This window comes from Necator americanus, chromosome I, assembly GCF_031761385.1.
Source record: "Necator americanus strain Aroian chromosome I, whole genome shotgun sequence".
NCBI lineage: Eukaryota > Metazoa > Nematoda > Chromadorea > Rhabditida > Ancylostomatidae > Necator > Necator americanus.
In genome coordinates this window covers 23,757,108-23,779,139 of record NC_087371.1, presented here as the reverse complement: position 1 = coordinate 23,779,139, position 22,032 = coordinate 23,757,108, and the positions used below count along the sequence as shown (strand labels likewise).

General features: G+C 42.0%; 3 protein-coding genes across 5 annotated transcripts; all 3 read right to left on the bottom strand.

Moving 5' to 3' along the window:
• Window positions 1-948: 948 nt before the first annotated feature.
• RB195_006660 (uncharacterized protein) lies at window positions 949-20,055 on the bottom strand (the record flags this gene model as incomplete). 2 transcript variants are annotated; one of them, XM_064179869.1, is made up of 17 exons in its annotated part: window positions 949-1,127; window positions 1,179-1,359; window positions 1,422-1,567; window positions 1,630-1,803; window positions 1,879-1,978; window positions 2,177-2,259; window positions 2,320-2,396; window positions 2,453-2,558; window positions 3,599-3,787; window positions 4,273-4,370; window positions 4,424-4,547; window positions 7,901-8,042; window positions 9,484-9,595; window positions 11,374-11,583; window positions 11,642-11,790; window positions 17,546-17,686; window positions 19,870-20,055. In XM_064179869.1, 17 exons carry the CDS (start codon window positions 20,053-20,055, stop codon window positions 949-951), a joined length of 2,397 nt encoding a protein of 798 aa, XP_064036790.1. The 2 variants fall into 2 exon arrangements, with proteins under 2 accessions (XP_064036790.1, XP_064036792.1); XM_064179870.1 differs by lacking the exons at window positions 17,546-17,686; window positions 19,870-20,055 and having other exon boundaries at window positions 11,428-11,583.
• Window positions 18,405-18,797, bottom strand: RB195_006661 (uncharacterized protein; the record flags this gene model as incomplete). The annotated part of the gene is made up of 1 exon (XM_064179871.1): window positions 18,405-18,797. The coding sequence occupies one exon, from the start codon at window positions 18,795-18,797 to the stop codon at window positions 18,405-18,407; it is 393 nt and encodes a 130-aa protein (XP_064036791.1).
• RB195_006659 (uncharacterized protein) lies at window positions 19,714-22,009 on the bottom strand (the record flags this gene model as incomplete). Of its 2 annotated transcripts, XM_064179868.1 has the most annotated exons (4): window positions 19,714-20,134; window positions 20,183-20,318; window positions 20,427-20,940; window positions 21,923-22,009. In XM_064179868.1, 4 exons carry the CDS (start codon window positions 22,007-22,009, stop codon window positions 19,714-19,716), a joined length of 1,158 nt encoding a protein of 385 aa, XP_064036788.1. The 2 variants fall into 2 exon arrangements, with proteins under 2 accessions (XP_064036788.1, XP_064036789.1); XM_064179867.1 differs by lacking the exons at window positions 19,714-20,134; window positions 20,183-20,318; window positions 21,923-22,009 and having other exon boundaries at window positions 20,362-20,877.
• Window positions 22,010-22,032: the final 23 nt, after the last annotated feature.

Below are 22,032 nucleotides of genomic sequence, written 5' to 3'. Positions count from 1 at the left end.
TTCGGGGTGTAGATTACGGTCAGAGAGTGGCTCTCGCTCAATTTCCCCCTAACCGGAAAAGCGGCGTCTTCCTTTTTTAGCTGCGTAGGCACTGTGTCGTGTCAAGTCAACAGTCCGATGAAACATTCTTGGTTTGTGTACTGCGGTCCTTTGTGGATGAAGACCGTACTCCAAAAGTGCTAGAAAGCGCGCCACATAGTACACACAGTAGAGTCAAAATGGCATTATGCACAGTGCAGTTGCGTGAGTGGTTGCTTTTGAAGCGGTGCGGTGGAGCGTAGCGGTTATGACCAGAGGGAACACTTGCTGACACCATTTCTCGCTGTGGTTTGCGGTGGTCCCAACTCGATTCTAACCGCTTTCTCCACCGCGACGCTTCGAGTGCAACCACTTAGGCAACTTCAGTATGCTGCATATCGTTTTGACCCGTCTATACGTAGTCGCCCACGCAATTTTGCACCATAACTCAGAATCTTTTACACATATCGGTGTAAATATTCTCTAGTTCAGTGTTCGATATTACTGATCCGCATAAGTTCTTCTCAAATATTCATCAAGTGTCAAAGAGCACAAGCAAACAACACAAAATACTACAATACTGGCCGGAACAGCGAGTAATAGTATGACCCGTGTCAACTTGAAGCAATACTTAAATGTGGGTGGGAAAACGGAAAGGCGGCCATTCAAACACTACATAGTCATATAATTAGAGCAGTGCAAAGAAAAAAACACATTTACATCGGTTTTAATTCCGAAATAAATTGAGGATGTAAAAGCCAATTGTTCTTCTATAATGTTATGAATAGAAATGGTTACGCCCCTAGCAGGGCTCCTCATTTCCATTTGCTTCTGAAAGGCGGAAATTAAGGCCTAGTAGATGCATGTAGCCGCCTTCTTATACTTCCTTCTTTTCAAGTAAACTTTGTTAGAAATCCACAATTCAAATCGTTATGGATGAGGCCTGACGTCAGGAAGTTTTTCGTAAATATTTTCCTCTTGTGGATTTTCTTGTTTGTCCACATCAGGAGGTACATCGTAGATGGGTTCGTAGTCGAACGAATACAACAATTGTGATGGTGTTGGAGACGGAGCGAAAATCGGCAGCTGAGGTCGAATCATAGCGCGACCTGGAAGTACGCTAAGCATTTGTGGAAGCAGGTAGAGGCGCTACAACGCACCTATCGGTACTGTTGCTTGGAAATGACCGGAAGGCAGTGGTTTGAGCGAGACGAGATGGGGAGGTAGTTCCATTTTTGTTAGTGGAGCACTTGACGCGTAATAGACGACAGAGTCCGGATGGTTCCCGATCACCGATGGGATCGCATAGATCACATTCGGAGTCCCATATGGAGGGGCAGACTGAAAGAAATAACGAAAATTTGCTTCGGAAGGAGAGATGAAAAGTCGAGATTTTGTGAAACCTTCTCAGAAATAGGGACGGTCTTGCTAGTTCTGGAAAAACGGAGTACGGCGAACACTAGAAGAAGTCCTAGAACTACCAAGAGAGCTGCTAAACCTGCGTGATTCTCCGCCGACTCCGATTTAAGTTCACGGAGTGTTGCAATATCTTAAAGACAGAGTTGTACTTCTTTGCAGTGGTCTTACGGTAACATTTCGCAGTACCCTTACCGTAACAAGCAGGTACGGCCGGTTCCCACACTCCTGTCGACCCGCAGGTCACGATAGCGTGACCTATGAGACGGTAACCATCCTGGCAACTGTAATTGGCTGACGACCCGAATGTTGTTGTTGACACTGAGATGCTTCCTTTTGGAATTGAAGGCGGACGATCGCAATCCACCACTGAAACAACTCCAATGATGGTAACCGTGAAGGAAAATTCTCAGCTATAACAATTAATATTTATCTAGAACTGACCCTCACAGGAAGGAGCTGATCCGCTCCATGTTCCATCAGAGCGACACCGTCTTCTTCCTTCACCTACGAGCCTCCAGCCGTTGAGACACTCATATTCCATCTAAAACAGCCTTAGCTCTTTTTTAAACCTCTGAAAATTTTTTATTTTCGTCACTAAACCTTCTGTACCATATACCGAACTCTGATCAGTATTCACAAGATAGAGATTTTTTGTGAAATTTTGCTGTTTCAATACTAAAACTGACCTCATTAAGAGATTTTTTTTGTGGAATTTTGCTGTTTCCATACTAAAACTGACCTCATTACCGTATTCAGTCGTTCCGTTAAGGAGTCGAACGATCCCGCCACCACCCCACACATCTACGTTGCTGCACCTTCTCTCTTGAAAAAAATGCTCTTTGCCTGGATTCTCTTGTTTGTTTTCCAAAAATAGCGACTAACTCCTGCATCGTGGAATAGTGCCGCTCCATCGTGCGTCCTCCTCACAACTGCGTTCAGCTTCGCCTTCCAGATCGTATCTGCATCAAAATGGAACGTTGTTTGCCTTCCATTACAGTCTACCTTGAGAGCTCACCCCTCTTCGCACGTGTACACCGAAAACGAGCCGATTGTGAAACTTTGCGAAGAGAACGAGACTCGTCCAGCCTCTCCCACGCCAGGAAACGTGCACGACTTTGGTTCTGAAAAGCAAAGGTGTGGTTCTGAGGCGTCCCCTATACGCTTCGAATGCTTGGCTATTCGAATAGATCTCAGTAATTAGATTAACTATGAGCCGAATGCTACTAACAGCGTCATATTTCCTCTAATTTGCAAAGTCGATTCCTCGAATGAGTGGAATGCGAGCGTAACATCGTGTTCTTCGAAGGAAACAATAAAGTGGTTTGGGTAATGTAGAAAAAGTAGGAACTATCGCGGTCACATTTTTTCTTGATGTTTCTTGATAATTATCCTCATAGTTATAAATATGCAAGATGCATAGTTATAAATCTATTTTAAGAGAAGACCGGTTGATAATTAATGATAATTAGGGAACAGTTCCTTTATTTAAAAATTGACTTCGGTGAGCCAATCGATGGTGCCGACTCAAATGTGCGCTGTACACATGTCGGTGGGAATATCCTAAGTTGTGGAGCACTATCACGCAAGCGGTTACGGTTAAGTGGGTTCTCTAGGCGGTGATTCTGAGCGTATACTTGTGGAGCAGCTAATTAATGGTTTCGCCTTAGTACAAAGTTAAAAACAGCGAAAAACAACGAAATTGACGATGTTGAGATCTCTTCGCCAAAGGATAGAGTTCGTGACATTTAACAGCATGTAACGTAGCGAACAATCAAAAGGCCGACGCTGTCCCTCGCGCTCACTCGCTGCCAGACGCGTTACGTCACTCGCATACACGACATGCTGCTAGGTGCCTCGTAGGAAAATTCGATCGACAAGACTGTCTTCCGTTCTTAAGGGAATTTAGGGTCGCACCCATACTCGTAATCTACACCTATAGCCACGTGGAGAAATCGCAACATCGTCAATTTTGTGGCATGGTTCCTCTAGATGGGATCATTCCGCTCAGAAGTCCAGTGTAGATCCATCGGAAGCACAATGGAATGCAGCAAGGATATATTTCAGACAAGAATGTGCTCAAAAACCGTTCTGTTCTTCTTCTCTTTTTTACGAAGTTATCGACTGCAAATTGGATATTAGAAAGGGATTTATCACCACTCACTGCTCTGGCAAAGAAACGAGTTCCAAACGTTCTGCGCTGACGGTATCCACCGCCATTCAGCAAGGCGAGCAATCACAACCGCTTCAGGATGATTAGAAGGCAGAATTTTCGAGTTTGACCAGTCCGCATCTTCATCAGCCACTGTTGTGCCGTCTGCCCACCGCCAGTCGGAGAGCGAAGACGATACACCTGCAACAGCAAAGCATTTTCTGGAAAAAGGCCGTGGAATCTGTACTATGTTAGTTGTTTTTAGCCATAATAAGCCCTCCTTTGTACAGTTATACATAATTTAAAATGAAATTAAAAGTTCAAAGAATTAAATACATTATCTACACTAATAGGGACTTCAAACAAAAGCCTGGAAAGTTCGAAATCTACGGATTTTCGCAACGTTCTGACTCCTAAGCATATCTGAGACTTCTTGTTGTTTTTTTCCCTGAAAATTGTTTACTTTAAGAAGGATTGTTCTGTGTTAAAGGATTCTAAGAGAATCATTTAAGCTTCATGAAAGTTTTTCTTGAGGAAAAAGCCAAACATTTTTAAATCCTCATAATTTTCCATCCTTGTACTTCGTCTAATTAGCAAAAAAGATTTTGATCGAAGAGGTGGAAAAAGACAACTGTTGGATTCGTAGTTAATGTCTAAGCAGTTCTGAATGGAAAAATGGATCTCACCTATCCAGTAGAATTCTTTCTGGAACGGAGATGCTGCCAGCGCTGCTCGTACTCCACGTTGGGAATTTTCGCTCATTCTCATAGGAAGAGTAGCACCTCTGTAAACATTGAATCGAGTTCCATTGACAGGAGGTAAAAATTGAGCGCTCACCTATCCAGACATTTTCTCTGAGACCCCAGCCAATCAGAGCGTTCTTCTCGAGACGCGCTGTAGCATAGGCCTTCGAACACACCTAGTACATCCATTAAACTTTGCGAACATTGCCATGGTGATACTATAACGAAACAGTTTTGAGAATTTCAGTTTTCACTGCTTGACTTCGACAGAAAGGAACAAAGGAACACAACTATTTTTCTTTTACATCCAGAAACTTTGATTCCTGTGATCAAGGACATTTAGTCAGATTTCTACGTAGAAGAAGTCTTTTTGTAGCGTTTTAAACTCATAATCAAGTATACGTGTAAATGTATGTCTTGTGATGAAACTGGTACAATCTAAGTAATGTAGCATCGTATCAGTTCACACAGGATTTAGCTCAGCAGTAAGAGGCAGCCACTACGTCTGCGCTGCCGAGGGTTCAAAGTCGCCCAATGCCAATCAAATCCTTGATCATTTCGGGGTCAACAAATGGTTACCAGCCTCATCTGAGATAAAATTTGGGACAAAGTCACTAACGTAGAACACCAGCCGGCCCCGCAAATCATTTTATGGGCCACATACGTGTTTGTAAAAACCAGACGGAATTAATCTGCTTTAAACACTTCACCCTTTATTTCTAAGCGCTTTATTCTTTAATTCCTTTTAGCTGCTCATTACTTGGCACGAAGGAAAAGAATACCCACTCCATAATTTGTTTTTGTTATTTCGGAAAGAAAATGCAAAAAAACAACTACTTAACGAATAAAACTAATTAGAGTTTGCTAGTTACTTTCAACCAAATTAGTTTCAATTATTGTTTTGTTTAACTTCTCTTCTAAAATATATTTCAGAGCTGCGATACCCAGTCCCTCCACGTTCCCAATAAAATCCAGCTTTCCGCAATCGCAATAAACACACATCAAACAAAAAGAGTCACGAAATCCAGGCCCGGTTCAATCATAGCACCACAATTCTATGGAAAATAAAAGAAAATATTGGAACCAATGTGTGAATGATGATCATTTCATGTGTGCAGTTCATTGATATTGCTGCGTAGCAAGACGATTATTGCTGCATCAGCGACGGTTTTTTTTGCTTCGTGGAAGTGTTTGCTGAGTGAGTGAGTGAGCAGTGAAGAGTTTGTACGAGTTTAACAGAAGTGGACTTAGATGTCGCCTCAAGCTTTTTTCGTCATTATGAACGACGGAAAGAAAATTTCCGCCATCACATAAGAGAAAAGTGAAGAGAGTTCATTAAGATAAGCTATCAAATAGAATATTTAGTTCCAAAGAAAATTTACTAGAAACTTATTGTATGACAACCATGAAAGAATACATAATATTAGAATATTTGTGCAGAAAAAAGTGCAAAAAATGTGTTTTCACAGCCTTATCGGCTAGAAATTGCTGTGTTACTGTAGTTTGTGTTCTTTACCGCATAGAAGCGTCTTAGATTCCTCTAAAGACGAGTATTTTCTCCAGTGTGGAAGATTACTACGAGGAAAACAAGGACAAAATGACAAATAAAATAAAAATAAACATCTAGGTATTCAGTGAAGTACAAGGGTGACGATTGTCATTTTTCTGCCGAGTTGCACCTTAGCTCGTTTTTTTCTGGGTCAGCAGTTACTTCGTAAGCACTTTGGTAAATCTAATGAGCCGGTTTCTCTACCTTTCCCTCCTCTCCGCCAACGCACTTAACATGAAATGTCCAGCACTGTCGTGGAGGAATATGCGACATCGCTAAGAGGGCAAACAAAACCCCGAACTCGAACTGAATGCGCCAGCCTTGAAACGTTCGCCTCGAAGGTCCCACCAACCATCGTAGCACTTATGACCGGAATTGTCAGCATATCCTAATTGTACGAGAGCGTGAGAGTAGTTGGTCCCGATGTTTTCGATTGGATTCGAATGTTAAATGCTGCCATTTGCACTCCTTACTCCACTCCTTTGAAGATGTTGGACTTGTTTTTTACATTCCTGTTCCAAATCTTAGAATATGAACATTTGAATGGTTCCTGATGTTGTTGATCACAATAACAATGAATTTCTCTGCACCAACAGTAAGAAAGTCACGCAAGATGAGCAGATCTAGATTCTGTTCTTCACAGCAACAAGGAAAAAGAGGGGAAAAAAGTGAAAAGAAGAAAGCAGTCTTAGAACTGCTCCGAAACACTGAAAAAACGTCACTTAAGTGTTTTGTACTCTTTTGATGTAGTGATAAGAAGCTGGATACGAATTGTATCCTGTTCTCTGTCTTAATTCACGGTACAGCAATAATAAGGAATAGGGAAGCATTATTTTTCACCTCGACAGCCGGAAAAAAATTCAAGAAAAACTTACGAAATGAGATAGCACCCTCATTTGTGAAAAATAGCTCGCTAGAACTTCTGGTAAGAAATAAAAAGAGCTTTTCGCACTAAGGTAAAACCGATACATTCCCAGATCCATCCAAAATAGATGAAGATTTGAAAGAGACAAAATTTGTGAACGACAATGTGCGTAGATGATTTCATAAAATTTCCTTAAATTCATTTAGTGGTCGACAAAATCGCCTGGAAAGATGTGTGTTCATGTTTTGGATATTAAACTAAGTAAAGCATTTTTTTTGTCATTGTGCAGGTGTTCGTTAACTTCAAACGATTCTGAGTTGAAATGATCGTGTTTCCGAGCGGATCAACGCCAGAGTCTTTGTTCATAGATTTTAGAATGTAAAATATAAACAGAGTACCAAAAGTTATCCGCGAGAATAAAATTTATTCTTCCTTGTGGGAGTGCTAGGAAAGTTGTAGTGTAAGAGCTGCGTTTACACGACCGTATAATTATCTGTCAGGATTGAAACGGAATGTACTAAACTAAATCAGAAGAGGTTGCAATCTTTAGATATGTTCATGGACAGTTCTAGGAAAGTGGTAGCGTTTGTTTCTCTCAACATACACAGAGAATAGTTTGCATTGTGAAGAAGAAAACAATACAGTTCGTATAAGATAAAGCTCTTGCACGATATGTACGTCTGTTTTGTGCGAGCCGTACAAAAGTGAAATTTACTCTAGATTCTCATGTTCACAGTGCGAAGTTATCGGAACGAACTGCTCCTAATCCGAAAACCTTGTTTTTCCGCTGATTAAAAGAAGCAGTTGTCAGATCGTGGTCATTCTATTTGTCACTAGATGTTTGTATATGTGAGGGGTGCAAACGATCCCTCTGAGCTGCGCAAGCCTGACATCGATGGAGAAGTGAAGCGTGCGAACTCTTACGCAAACAGCACCGAAATTTCTGTGTCCGCTGACCCTCATCGTTTTTGATGCCGATGAAACAAGCGCGTAGCTCTTGAACGGACAAAAAGACACTGCAAACGCTCACATATAGCCCTTCCTTCCGAGGTGACGTCCGCTTAAACGTGATTACCTATCAGCGGCGAAGTTGGATGCGCGATACTTCTTACATTTGTGGAAGTTTCTTTTAAAATTGACGATAAAAGAAGACGTACCTGCATTGGTTGCAAACACTCTGGCTTCGCACAGATGTAACCTGGATTCGGAGATGATTCGCACTTTTTGGACTCTTTCCAACTCGCAGGTGACAAATACGGTAGCGTTTTCCACAAACAGATAAGAGGAAATGTCGCATTGCTGAAAACTCGAAATCACATTGGGGTTCGACATACATAATTTTTGTTCGTTCGTAAGTACTTTTTCGACTTGTTGAAAATGAAATGTAAGTTTTAGTTCTTAACAAAAAGTTGGAAGGGACTTATATTTGCTTGTTAATCATTTGCAACATACAAAATGATGGATAAAGATTAGCATCGCATTACAAAACCCAAATCAATCCTTATAGAAGCTTAAGAAAATCACTAAGAGCCTCACAAAAGTAGACTGAGTGTTCAAAAAACATCCAAGATTGTGCAATAAAAGCGGTAAACTAATACCACTTGTGAGTTGCGGACTCTGCGCTTCTCATATATTAAAAAAAACCACGGAATGGCACAGCATCCGTAACTAAAAGCCACATAGCCACATATCAGTTACGAATCTCTTCAATGGGACAACACATTGCATTTAGTAGGTAATTGCTGACATTTTCTGGGTCGTGACACATTTTGAAAATTTAAGAGGCTCCCAGGTACTCGTCTAGTGGATTTTTAAAATTGTCCTTCGTTATCCGTGGGAAATAGCCATTGATTTTTGGTCATTTCCGAAAATGTGGTCGACTTTTCAACTCCAAAACAGCTTATTAAAAATTCCAAATAAATGAACAAAAACAGAAAATGAAGGAACAGAAACAAAATCAACGCGCAAATAACGAACGAAATAATAATAAGAAATAGTCTCACGCTCCACTTGCTATCTGTCATTTTTATATCTAGACACAATTTCAACGTTTGCAACAACTGTGAATCAACTCAAAGCGTGATGTGCTGAAAATTTTGCACAATTTGAATCTGAAAGAAACATCTTATAAAAAAGGCCCTGCTCGAAAGTGTGCATAGTTTCACTATTCCTTATTTCTATGTCGACTATCTAAAATCAACAGTAATGTCATGTGGTAAGGACGTAATGTTCGAGAGGTAGCAGCAAGATAATACAGTAGTTAACATAATGGAAAGCGCAGATTATACGTTAAGTTTATTTAAGCAAAGTAAGTGGTCGGTGAAGGTTGTCCAACAATCTTCAGAACCTCTCTTCTCGCAACTTCAACGTTATGCACTGAATTTTTTGTTGTTGTTTTGCCAACCGTTTGGCGAAACTTTGTGTGTGTCCTGAAACGTTGTCGAAACGTCAGATCACAAGTAAATTTTTACCAAACCTCGTTAGCAAAGTAAGAAAGCGTAAATTCACATGAAAGATGTGTTCGACTAAGTCGAGCGTAGCTGGGCACAGGGAAGGAAATGTAAATGCTAAGAAAGTAAAGCAGGTGCGCTACGACAAGACACGTTGCGCCCACAAAGTTGAACATATTCAACCTAAACCGTATACGGTATGATGTGAACCAAATGGTACGAAAGTTAATCTATATATCCACACAACCGCAGAAATTGTTTAATCATCTTCAAGTACAAAAGAGGCATACCCGCAGGTCACCGTTATCCTGTATCAAGTAGATATTCATAATGTGTGATGACTGTTTTCCAAGGCGGATAGCGACACCATGTACATTAAATGAACCAAGCAGGTCGACCTCCCTGGAAGAAAAAGGATTTGAAACTTGAGATATCTGAAACACCTCGAGCTCACAAATATTACTGTCCTACAGTAGAATACAGATCAGTTCTTAATGAAGATAGTGTAAATCATGGAACTCCTTCGTACGAGAAAAATGACGATGACAATTCCTTATACGAGAAAAATGACACATTAGTGACGAACTGTCATGCTTCTACGGTACCACGGTAATTATCACATTATTGTTATTAACGTTATTGTCATTACAGTATTAAAAGCAACATTTAAAAGAATTATCAATGTAGATAACACTAGTAGAAAGGGTCTGGACACAATTTCCAGGAACGCTGGCGAAAAAGAGAAACTCTTATAAACCCATATGAACACAGAAACAATAGTCTCAGAAATACCTGAAGCCTCAGTTTGCGCAACGACGCGACTCTTTACGCGGCAAAAGTGGCGAGAAATAGAATTTTCCGTGTCACTACGTCAGTTCTATAGTAAATAGTGTAAATAGTTATCCCGTTTGGTAAATTTTGGGCTCAGCTGCTCTTGATAAACCTTCCTGACTTCCGGAGTTGTGAGGGTGTTCCGTGAGTCTACTTTGATGCTTGAGAATTATACCCCACTCCTATGTACATACTACTGGAGAGAAGCCAACAATAAAAATATCTCCGAACGCTGACTCAAAGTCCAAAAAGTGCGGTGAATTTCTGTGGATTCTGTGGTTAAGAGGTTGTGGGACATATTCTCTCTGCAGAAGAAAAAGATATTCAAAAAACCAGAACATTCAACCATCAATTTTCTTTAGATTACGATTTTTACACGAACATAACCACCTCGTAACAACAGCTAGAAGAATCCTCTGCTTTTCGGTACGTGGTTCAACGAGGTGAATGAGTTCAATCTTCTGATTCTAAGTACTGATTCTGAGCCCATTCTTATTGTTTTCAGCACAATGTGATTGTGTAAACTGCACTTTTCTCACGAACCTATCAGTAAGGAAGACAGCGGGACGACCCACTTGTCTCTTACGAGAATCCACTTCCTGCACGATGCGTCTTTCATTGTTTACGTCTCTTCCGTGCGACTAATCTCTATTGAAACCCGAAGGAAAAAAAACCATTTGTCGCCCACCGGATCTTCCGATGTTGACCCGGATCACATTATTATTTTCCGAACGTAGCCTTTAATTAAGCCTACGACTTTCCCCTTATTGAATTCAATGAGCGTTTTCGCCAGATTCTCGGAGGTTTGAATAATGAAGGTAGAGTTTCTCGTTATAGGATTCCTGAGGATAATTATTAGATTGTGCCGTAAATTTCGGTCCGCGGTCGTCTAGATTAATTCGCAATAGCCAGAGTCCTAGGCCAAAGGAACAGTCTATCAGATCGGCAGACAAAGGTCATAAATTATTTTGTTGGTTATATTGTTTGGAATATTTTTGTTGTTGGATAAAAAAACGGAAACATGAGAACAGCTTGAAAGAAACTTAAGAGGCAGCACAATACTTTATGAGGAAAAGAGCGTGCACTCAAGTAACGGAAGACTTTGCCTTTTCTTAATTCCAACAACATAAGAAGAAAAAAGTCAAAAACGTTTAAAAACAGTTCATTTTCTGAGAAATGAATGAATTATATCACGTACCACCACGATCCTTGAATATTGTCTGATATGGTGCAAAGTCCTCGAGATACAGAAGATGCAGAATTCCCGGACGACTAAAAGTTAGACTGCTCTTAAGTCCCAGATAAACAAAATTTTATCCTTTGTAATGAAACTAGTCATTTTTAGATACCTCAAGGTGAGGTCAACGAAATTACAAAAAAGTTGAGAAAGTGGGTAAGCGAACCAACGATACACAAAAACACGACTCAAACTAGCCTGCAGCGCTGGTTTTCCTGCTGCCACATCGATGGCGCATACGGGAGCCTCTCCACTCCACGATCCTAACGGAGTACAGATCCTCTCATCCGTACCTCCAACTTTATCAAATCCAGGGGAACAACTGAATTCAGGGCATGAAAAATAGAAGTTGAGATCCGACTCAGATCTGCACCTAGTACCTATATTTCGCCACAGTATTCGGAGCATATGGTGAGTAGGGGCTTGGTCCATCGAAAGTGATGTGTCCGTTCTCAGGAACGAGCGGATGAGGACAATTATGGGATATTACGGTAGTTGAACAAATGCAAAGGACTAGAAATGTAAGCATCTGAAACGGAAATGTTGCAGAAAAGAATATTATTTGTGTAGATGTACTAACTACCTGTTAAGGACCCGAGTCGATCATTCCTGAGCTGAAAATGTAAGGAGGTGAGAGTATACTCGTCGCTGTGAAGCTATGAGGGATCACGAAGCACCGCCCCGAGTCAACAACAAACGAGACCACGCCAGCCAGAGCTAGCTGGTTGGCCAGGCACTTGTGTGCTGGAACAACGTAGAGAGTGATCATAAAGTACAGTCCCTTGCACTTGCGGAAATCATGGAGAAGAGCTGTAAATCAGTGCGGACAAGTTTTTTTTTTCTAGATTTTTTTGGGAGTAAAAGCTAATCAGCTTCCTAGTGACCTTCACGATTTCATTCGTCTGGATGTGATGTATTGTTTTTTTTTTCGCTTTCGCTTAAATGCTCCCTTTAAAGTTCGTCCCAACGCTGGTGTGGAGGAGAATTGCACACAGTCCTTTTTTGCCCATTTCTAAAACGGGCTGAAATTTCTGCAAGCTGAGTCGACCGACTGTTGTCTCAATGTGAAAATAAGGGACCCTTAATGTTTTCGGACTTTATGAAACAAATATATTCAATAGATTTCTCATGAAATATTCTTCATGAAAATGGTTATTAAGGGATTATTAATCAATTCTCATTAATCATTAATTAATCAATCAATTTAATCAATTTTCAATATTCAGTGCCTTTATTAAAGCCAGCAGAAGCAGAAATAGAAGAAAATGAGTGTAAGAACCTTAGCGTCATCAGGTTCAGTCTTACTCGACTCTTAGAGTCAATTCATCCATGGATTATAACTACCATTAGTTCGTTAGGAAATTAGTGCGGTTTTTTAAATTTCATTTTTCTGGCATGTATTTTGGCAGTTAAGCTTTTCTCTAATGCTGTACTGTATTATGCACCTTTACAATTAAACTCGCTGGCAAAGTTCCCGAAGTTGCACCAAGAAATTTTTTTGTGAAATTATCTTCTAGTACATTTTCTATTCAGCAGAATGACTTTATACGACATGTCTCATTTGCATGTTCTTGTTCAACTCAATTGGCACCTCAAAATGATTCGACATCAAAAGAAATTTTTCTTTCTACTTTTTTTTCGTGATTGTTTCTCTAACTGGCCATTAACCTTACCACCTCACACGGTACATAAATTCAACAGTTTTGTAGCTTCCTACTGCGCACATCTTTCTAATTCCATCTACCATTAAAAATATCAATGGCTTCTGTAGATTAGGTTCAACCCTGCTTCAATACTGGTGTGGGCTACCTGACTCACAATAAATCATGCTTTGTAATAACACACTTAGTTCGTGGATGTGTGTGCCACGGAAATATCCTATAAGTATACTAAACTTTGAACAGGTGAGAACCAAACCAGCTTCACCCGGACTTGGCACCCGAGCCTTCTACCTTAAAGGAATCACCCCACGAACCTGAGGTGGTGCAGATTTCAGGTGGAATTTTCGTATACGGGATCGTAGATTACGGAGAGAAGAGTGATTCCGTCCATTTCTCCCCAATTTCTGTGGAAAAAGGCCCAGAAGATGCGGCGTGTGCACGACGCTGGCGCTCTCCAGTCGAACTCCTTGTAGAAAATAATGCGCCAGAACGCCTGAAGCCGCATCTTTCGGGCCGTTCTTACGGTAATTAGGAAGAAATGGACGGAATCAACCATCTCTTCATAATCTACTATCCCGCATACGAATACTCCACCTGAAATCCGTACCACCTCAGATTTGTGGAGTGTTGCCTTTAATCACTTAGTCAAGAGTTGGAGCAAGACATATGAAACATCTAACAGGACAGGTTACTTTTAGTTGTGCACAAGGTAAAGCTTTATCAGTATATTCAATTCCAATATTACGAATCAGTAAAGGTGATTAGTCCTTTAGTTATAGAATAACTTAAAATCAGTACAGTAGTGATTAGACAATAGATTACACGGATAGGTTGAAAGTTTTCGTTCAGTGTATTCACAAATCATAAACTTTTGCAATCTTTATCAAAATGTTTTTTTTTCGAATTTTTGAGTTTTTGAATTTTCTCCTGAGTTGAATTTCAAAAATTTAAAACTAAGACATAATGATTTACGATCCTTCTGTAACCAATATCTTTTATAACGACTTCTTCTCACAAGTCTTACAGCTGTGACATATTATTTAAAAATATCAATTACATTTCTAGATTCTTAAAGCTTTTAAACATGTCATAATGTTTGAGAGTTTCAGCTGAGCACGCAAAAAAAAAAGAATTGAATGCGAAAGTTTGTTATACGTTCAATCCTAGCGTCAGAATAGATCTTAATATTCTTTTTTTATTGTTTTCGTCTTCTTCAGCATTTGTACAAAGAATTGTTTCCTTTCGTTAGTGATTTTTTCTATGTGAATTATGTTTGCTTCATTCCGTGTGTGTTCGTGTTGTTTTTTTTTGTTAAGAATTACAAGCTCCGGTTTCTTCATGTCGTTGTATAAAAAAACTACGAAGACTTAAGGACCACAAAGCTTCGTTTCTACTTCTTTTTTTGAGATAAGGTGAGATCCTAAACATAATCACCGGGTGTAGTGAGGTGGGATTGAGACGGGTCCCACGACGTCAAATGACTGTGTTGGCGTCAGAATGTAGCGAAGCGAATTTCACGATGCTGAAGCGGTGGGTGCGCTAACGCCCAAAGGCAGAAAGATACGGTGATACGAGTCTCACAAGATTTTCCACCCACTCAAAATAAAAAAGGAGTGGGACGGATACTTCAGCGCCAGATAGACGTGCCAGTGTTAGAATGTAATAAGGCCAGAAAGCGTTAAATTGAAGTGGGACAGATTGTCTGCGGGCAAATCACCGAAATGTGATCCTCCGTATGTTCACTCCTCTACACGTTACATTCATCTTGCTTGCCAGAAGATTTCTTCAGAAATTATACACGCATGCAGAAATCCGCTTTAGTAGGAGCTACCTGTTTACGTGATCTGACGTAGGATCCTTATCTTTACCAGTTTTTATGATGACTTTCACGTTATTTAGCACTATCACACCATTCTATGTTGACTGCTGAGGAAGAAAAGCTTCGATGTTATAGCGGTATAAAAGGAGAGGATATCATGCTAAATAATAACGGGCGTAGTCTGTCACGTGTATTTGTTTATATGTAAAACAAAGTTTCAGATAGCAGAGAGACGGGTCTTACGACGTCGAATTAGTACACCGGATCTAGAAGGGGATAAAATGGGTTGAGATGGGAATGACGGCGCAGAATTGGTGAGCTGACGATAGAAAACGCCTGAAACTGCAAAGTTGGCGGGATGACGCAAAAACTGAATTCAACGCAATTATGGCGCAGCAGTACCGTACAACAATTCAAAGCAGATTTGACAAATGGATGAGTAGCTTCATAATCGTGATGACTGCATGTTTATTTCTCCGCAGGTTTATCCCGTTTGTCCCAGGTTGATAACACTCTTCAGAAATAAGAAACAGTGATGCAAACAGTTGTTCAAACAGCAGCTAACAGACTGCACGATCTGACGTAGATCATTGACTTTGTCAGTTTGATAATGACATTCATATCATTTCATGTTGGCACATCGTCCTATGTTAATTGCTGGAGAAAAGGACGAGAATATCTAATACTTCGAATTATTTTTCCAAATTGTAGCGGTGCCAAAAGAATAGAGATGTAAAATCAACTTTGAATGGGCGGGCGTTACGCAGTTGGCGACTTTGAAAGAGCCTTTGCATGAATTAACTTGAATGTTCTCAGAGTGAAGTACTTACCCTCTATGGAACAAAACTGCTTATTCTTCCATCAATGCTTGAACTTTTTGAAAAAAAAAAGAACAGAAAAAAATGTTGTTGGAAGAATAAAAGCTTATTTCTATGGCAAAATCTGCAGAAAGTGCACTAACTTCAATTTTTATTGATTATTGAAGGCGAGCAAAGAGAGAACAACAGGACGGTTGATGTCCGGAACTAGCCGGACTTCAAACGGTTGTTCAGTCTGGTAAATAATAAATAGTAATGATGAATTGTTGATAATTCTGGAGTTTCTTCACATAGAAGCATAAAGGATAAAGTGATAAAAATGACCAATCTCTTTGGCATAGAGCGCGTTCGACTGTTTTTTAGAAACCCAAAAAAAGGCTAAGATCATGAACAGTGTATGACCCAACCGGGGCCTATACACCAGCTTTTTTCGTGAATAACTAGGTGTCCTTCATCGCTCCTTAGATTTCCTATTATAGATAATTATGATTATGATCGATAACTATGCTCATCATGATTTCATTAATGAATATCTTAGTTTAACGATTTTCATCTTAGTTTAGGAAAATCGCTTCACGGACCTCTTTAATCATCGACAAGTTTATTGCCCATGTAATTTTAAACCTTTTAAATAACCGAGCTATGGAAATATCGTTATAACGTAGCGAATTTAATCAATTTTCTCTTCAGAAAAAATCGTTAACCGTGTTAGGATATTCTTTCACGGTTATTTAAGTTGAAAGAGCTCATGAATTTCATATTCTGCCGGTCCCAAATTTCATTTTAGCATGAAGAAGTCCACGTAGCAACGTTCTAAATGTGCAAACCAATGTTTCGATTAGTTGAACGTTTCAGTCATGGTCGGGTGAAAATTGACTTCACGCTCAGTGCATTTACTTAAAGGCATCACTTCATGAATCTGGGGTGGTATGGGTTTCAGTTGGGTTATGCTTACATGAGGTCGTAGATTGTGAGGAGAAGGGCGATTCCGTCCATTTCTTCCTAATTGCCGTAAAAACGGCCCGGAAGATGCGGCTTCAAGTGTTCGGCGGCGCTGTTGTCTACGATGAATTGTATTGGAGCGCGCCAGCCTTGTGCACGCGCCGCATCTTCCGGGTCGTTTGCGGCAATTAGTGAGAAATGGACGGAATCACCCTCCTCCCCATAATCTACGATCCTGTATAGGCATAAAAGCGGATAAAGTTTCTGGCGTCAATCAATCCGCTTGGGATGCGCCCCCACGTTCACTTCAATTCAGAATCGTTTGAGGTTTACGAACGCGTAACTAGCCTAGACAGTGACTTGCGGTGGCTAGTCGATGTGTTAAGTCAGGGTTTTCATCCTCCCAGATAGGTCTGATACCACTTTATCGGCCCCGGAGGGATGAAAGGCACGGTGAGCAGTGGGGCGGATTCGAACCTCCGATCGATCCTGCAGGAAGCGGAACCTCTAAAAGCTACACTACACCCGCCCCTGTATAGGCATAACCCAGCTGAAGTGGTGAGGAAATACGCGGCAAAAGCAAGACATGGAGTTGTAGATTGCAGGATCAGGGGCGGTTCCGCTCGCCTCTCCCTAATCATCCTAAAAAAAACGACGTGGGATCCGCGTTACTTCTTACAAGGAACGTTAGAATGCTCCTCTGTGTATACGTTCTGGTCCCCTTAGCAACCTATTAATAAGTTGCACTTGAATAGGCAATGGAGGAGAACTCACTGGATGCGGCGTGTGTAAAAGTGAAGCGTTGCAACTGAAATCATCGTGAAAACGGAGTCTTTCACGGAGTTTTTTTTTTACTACGATTAGGTAGGGATGAGCGGAACCACCCCTAATCCCGCAATCTATGACCCCGGATAGAGTGTTGTCCATCGGAAATTCATACCACGTCAGATTCGTGGGGTGATCTCTTTCAGCAGCTGCGCTGGAAGCGCTGCGATGAAGCGTAGCGGTTAGGGTCAAGAAAGGACCCTCTCTAGCACTACTCACCGTTGCATTTCGCGATGGTCCAATCTCTATCCCATCTCCGGCTTCACCACGCCAGTTCGAGAGCAGCCGCTGCGTAACTAGGCCGAGTTTTTGTCGTTTTGACCCAAGTATAGCAGTAGTGAGCACTACCAAGTAAAATGTCTAAAAAATTATGGAAGACATCGTCCTAAAATCTAAAATCTAAAACGTTGGCTCGAAAATCGCTGGAGGCATTAGGGTAAAAGGCAAGTGCCTCTCGATAAGGCAGGGCACCGTATTTTGATTGCTTTTCTGATCCCAATGAGACTTTCGAATCATTTGATCCCGTGAGCGAGGAAACAGCTACCCATGCTAGGCATCTCCGATCTAAGGAGAGCATTCACTGTAGTCGCTAAGTTGGGTGGTTGAAAAAGTAGTCCTAGAGTTTACCTGTTTAACTGTGTAGAGATTTGGTCGGTTAATTTAGAAATTGAGTCGCTGTCGCATTTCAGGCATTGAAGAAGGCGATTTCACCGAAACATTAGCAAATCAAATTATTTAACAACCTCGTGTGCGGCTCATTAAAAATTAATACGACATCTTACCATACTGAGGTTCATTGATAGTCGAACTTTTCAATTATGAAAGACCCCTATTAATTCTGCTTATCCATGAGAAAAGCTGGTATGAAAGCAAATGAATTATTTATTAGTACGTTCACGATCTGGACACTGACTTACCTTGACTTAATCGGCGGGCCGGTGTTACGGCCTAACGTGGCTATCCGCATCTTCGCCGGGGTGTGTTGTCCTTGAACATATCCGAGCCCATCCTGTTCGATCTTCAGCTAGAGCTCGCGTGGAATCTACCCATCCGTCGCTATTCCACAAGCGGCTGAATTTCACGTCTCGACTGCACTGCTTGTCAACGCCGAGTGATCTTTCTTCACCACCTCCGTCCAGAACCTTCTTTTACGACCAGGCAGCCTTTTCCAATTAGGATTTGGAAGCATCCTCAAGACCACTTGGACAAGATGATCAAACGGTCTCCTTATAACGTGACCAAAAAAGAGAAGACGGTTTTCCATGACTACTTCAGAATTCCGAGCAAGATGTTGACGTTTTCCACATGTCATTCGCCGATACACTATGTCAACTTCGAAGCAGAGTTCTACGTCATGACATACCAGCGGCCAAAAGTAGCCTAGCAGTCGTCTAAACAGCTTCCTCTCCACGCAGCCAAGCTTTTCCGTCATCGTCGCCGGCGCTGCCCAAGTCTCCAATCCGTACATCATGATTGAGCGAACTGTGGATAGGTAGGCTTGTAGCGTGACTTCATTGGCGAAAGGGGTCGACCACAGGGACTTGGTCAATGAGTTGAATGCCGAGTTAGATTTAGCGCATCCTTGTTGAATATCTCTCTAGTAGCTGCCATCATTTTTCAACATACAGCCCAAATAACAGAACTCATCCACGAGTTCGATAGGTTGTCCATCCACCCTGTTTTCCGGTAAGGGTCCAGATCTGTTTGAATTTATCAGGGCTGAGTTGCAATCCGGAGGCTGCAGCTAATTTCGATATAAGGCTAACAACATGTTGTAAATTCGCGCTGCTTGAGGCAAATATTACTACATCGTCAGCGTACTCGGGATCCACCAAGGGACGTCCAGAAGGTGCTAAGATGACATCGATGGGACACTGCTCAACTGTTCTTCGCATTATGTCATCGACGGCAATGCTGAACAGAAAGGCCCCCTCCACGGCCCCTCGTCTCACTCCAGTTTCTACTTCGAACGGTGTAGTACATTCAGCTGGTGTTCGGACCGCAGCAGTTGTTTTTCTATTCGTGTCGCTTATTAGGTGTACGAATTTTCCTGGAACTCCATCGGCGCGGAGCGCATTGAGAAAACGGCCTCGATGAAGAGAGTCGAGAGCGGCTTAGGAGTCCAAAAATGCTAACTGTAGGGGCTTCGAACATCGCTGTCACACTTCAATCATTCTCATCACAATAAACACTTGATCAATCTTCGATCGACCAAGGCAAAGGCCAGTTTGCTCGTCACGGGTGGTTTCTTCGCGATGTCGGATTAATCGATCAAGGATGATCTGCTGCGAAATCTTGTATATTACACGCAGCAATGATATTCCTCGGTGATTATTGGGTTCTGTATCTGATAGCTTGGTGTGGAGAGGAATTATAATAGCGTGTCTCTACGAGTCAGGAATCCTTTCGTCGATCCATATTGAGCGGATGATCTTCGTTATCTCACGAATCCCAGAAGGAGGAAAAGATTTCAACATTTCTGCGCTAATTCCATCGTCTCCGCCAGATTTTCCATTCTTCATTTTTTGAATACAGACTAGAACCTCCGACTCCGTCAGTGGCTCTTCGCTGACCGTGGTGCATGTCTGTCTTCGGGCGCGCACTGGTTCAGGGGGTGGCGGCGCTTGTCGTTTCAGCAAAGTGTTAAAATGCTCCCTCCAGATGAGCAGGGTTGCTTTCCCGACAGCAACTCTGTTGGCAATGTTCAGGACAGGCGAACAACCCTTCATCTTGTCGCCATACTGCCTTAGCAGGGTATAGGCTTTTCTCGGGTTCTTGTCCTCCCATGCCTTCTTAAACCCCTTCGCTCTTGACGTCCATTCGTTCTCACAATCACTTTTCACCTGACGACGCTACCTCCTTCTTAGATGCTTCTCCTGACTGAAGTCACCAGTAGAGAGGGCACAGAATTGTACGTGGATATTGTCTCCGCATATGCAAAGGCGAAGTTCTTTCTCAGTGCTAAAACCGGGAGCTCTTTCTTCGCAGAGTCCTGAATGCGTTTAGTGAAAGAGTCAGCGTCGTCCACTCTCTTTCTACTCTAATCCAATATTGATCAACACTCGCTGGCGGAACTTTCTGCATTCTTCGTTTTTCAGACCTGTCAAGTCGAACCTCGACTGGTGTTGAGTTAACCGATACCTTTTCTGGAACCGTATCATAAAGCTGAGAAGAACTGGGCAGTAGTAGGAATCGAATGCAACATCCCAGACAGCTCTAGATTTTCGGATATCTGACAGAGATATCTTCTTCGTCAGAACGTAATCGAGTTGAGTCGGTATCTTCTGCAGCTTTTGCTGCTCTTTTGGCGCTAATGGGGTTGTCCTGTGCCACGTCAGCTGATGGCGTCGATGATTCCTCTTAAACGTGAATGCAATGATGACAACGGAAATCGTCTGCCCGCAAAGGTCTATCAGACGATTTCCGTTGCCCGATGTCTGCTCATCGGGATAGGACCATTTTCCGATCACGTCGGATTGTTGTTCAGGTCCGATCATTGCTTTCGTATTAATTCCGACAATTACCGCCTGCTGGCTTGGTATCTTGGACATCAACGTATTGAATTCATCATAAAACGTGTCCTTCTTGTGGTTCTCTGCGGTCTCCGTAGGTGCCTAAGCACAAAAGATCTAGAGTTGGAGTCCTCTGCAATCCCGCAATAGTAAAAAGGCGCATTTTGACGACGTTGATCCAAACTCCTCCACCAGGCTGCTATAATCGTTCCTAACAGCTCCTGCGCAGCTTCCTACTCGCCTTTCGTCAGGATCGCCGCAGTGATGGTGTAATTGTCGATACTCATGAGAACGGCATACCTGATGCGTGTTTCCTGCAATGCAGCAAACGGTGCATGCAGATATCGCAGAAGTCTTAATAGAGCGGCTTGTTGGAGTTCACTTGACAGCGACCGGCGGTTCAGTGTAACGAGACGGATGTTTGCCGCCAAAGATTTCATGTTTCCCTCAGGCATTATACCTTTCAGGATATGTGCTCTGGCATGGTGTTGGACAACAGCACCTTTTTGCAATGTATGGGAAACTTTTACCATATAACAGTAGAGGTTATATAGCTCGTACACTCAAACGCCTGATTTCATCACCCAACGAATCTGAGACGGTCCGGATTTCAGGTGGAGAGTTCCTATACGGGGTCGTATATTATGGAGAAGAGTGTGATTCCGTTTATTTCTTCCGAATTGCCGTAAAAAACGGACCGGAAGATGCGGCGCATGCACAAGGCTGGCGCGCTCCGATCGAACTTCTTGTAGAAAATAGCGCGTCGGAACGCTCGAAGTGGTATCTTCAGGGCAGTTTTTTACGGCAATTAGGAAGAAAATCACCGTTCTCTCCATGATCTACGACTTCGTATAGGCATAACCCACCTGAAACCCGCACCACCCCAGATTCGTGGAGTGATGCCTTTAAAGCAGGGCCACTACAAGCAGGTAGCAATCAGACTTGTATTCGCGGCCCCACGGATCTGGGCACTATTTTTAGGACTTGTTAAGATTAACATAGGTGGGGTAGCGCAGCAAAGCCTTTCAGCCCTCTGAAATGAAAAAAAAGTACTTTCAGACTCTGGAAGAATAAAAACACTGACGGGTGACCTTCGCAGTCCATTGTGTATGCCAAACATGCGTTCGTAACCCTCAAACGACTCTGTATGAGCTCGAACGCATAGGCGCATCCTAGGGGATTTATCAATGAGCA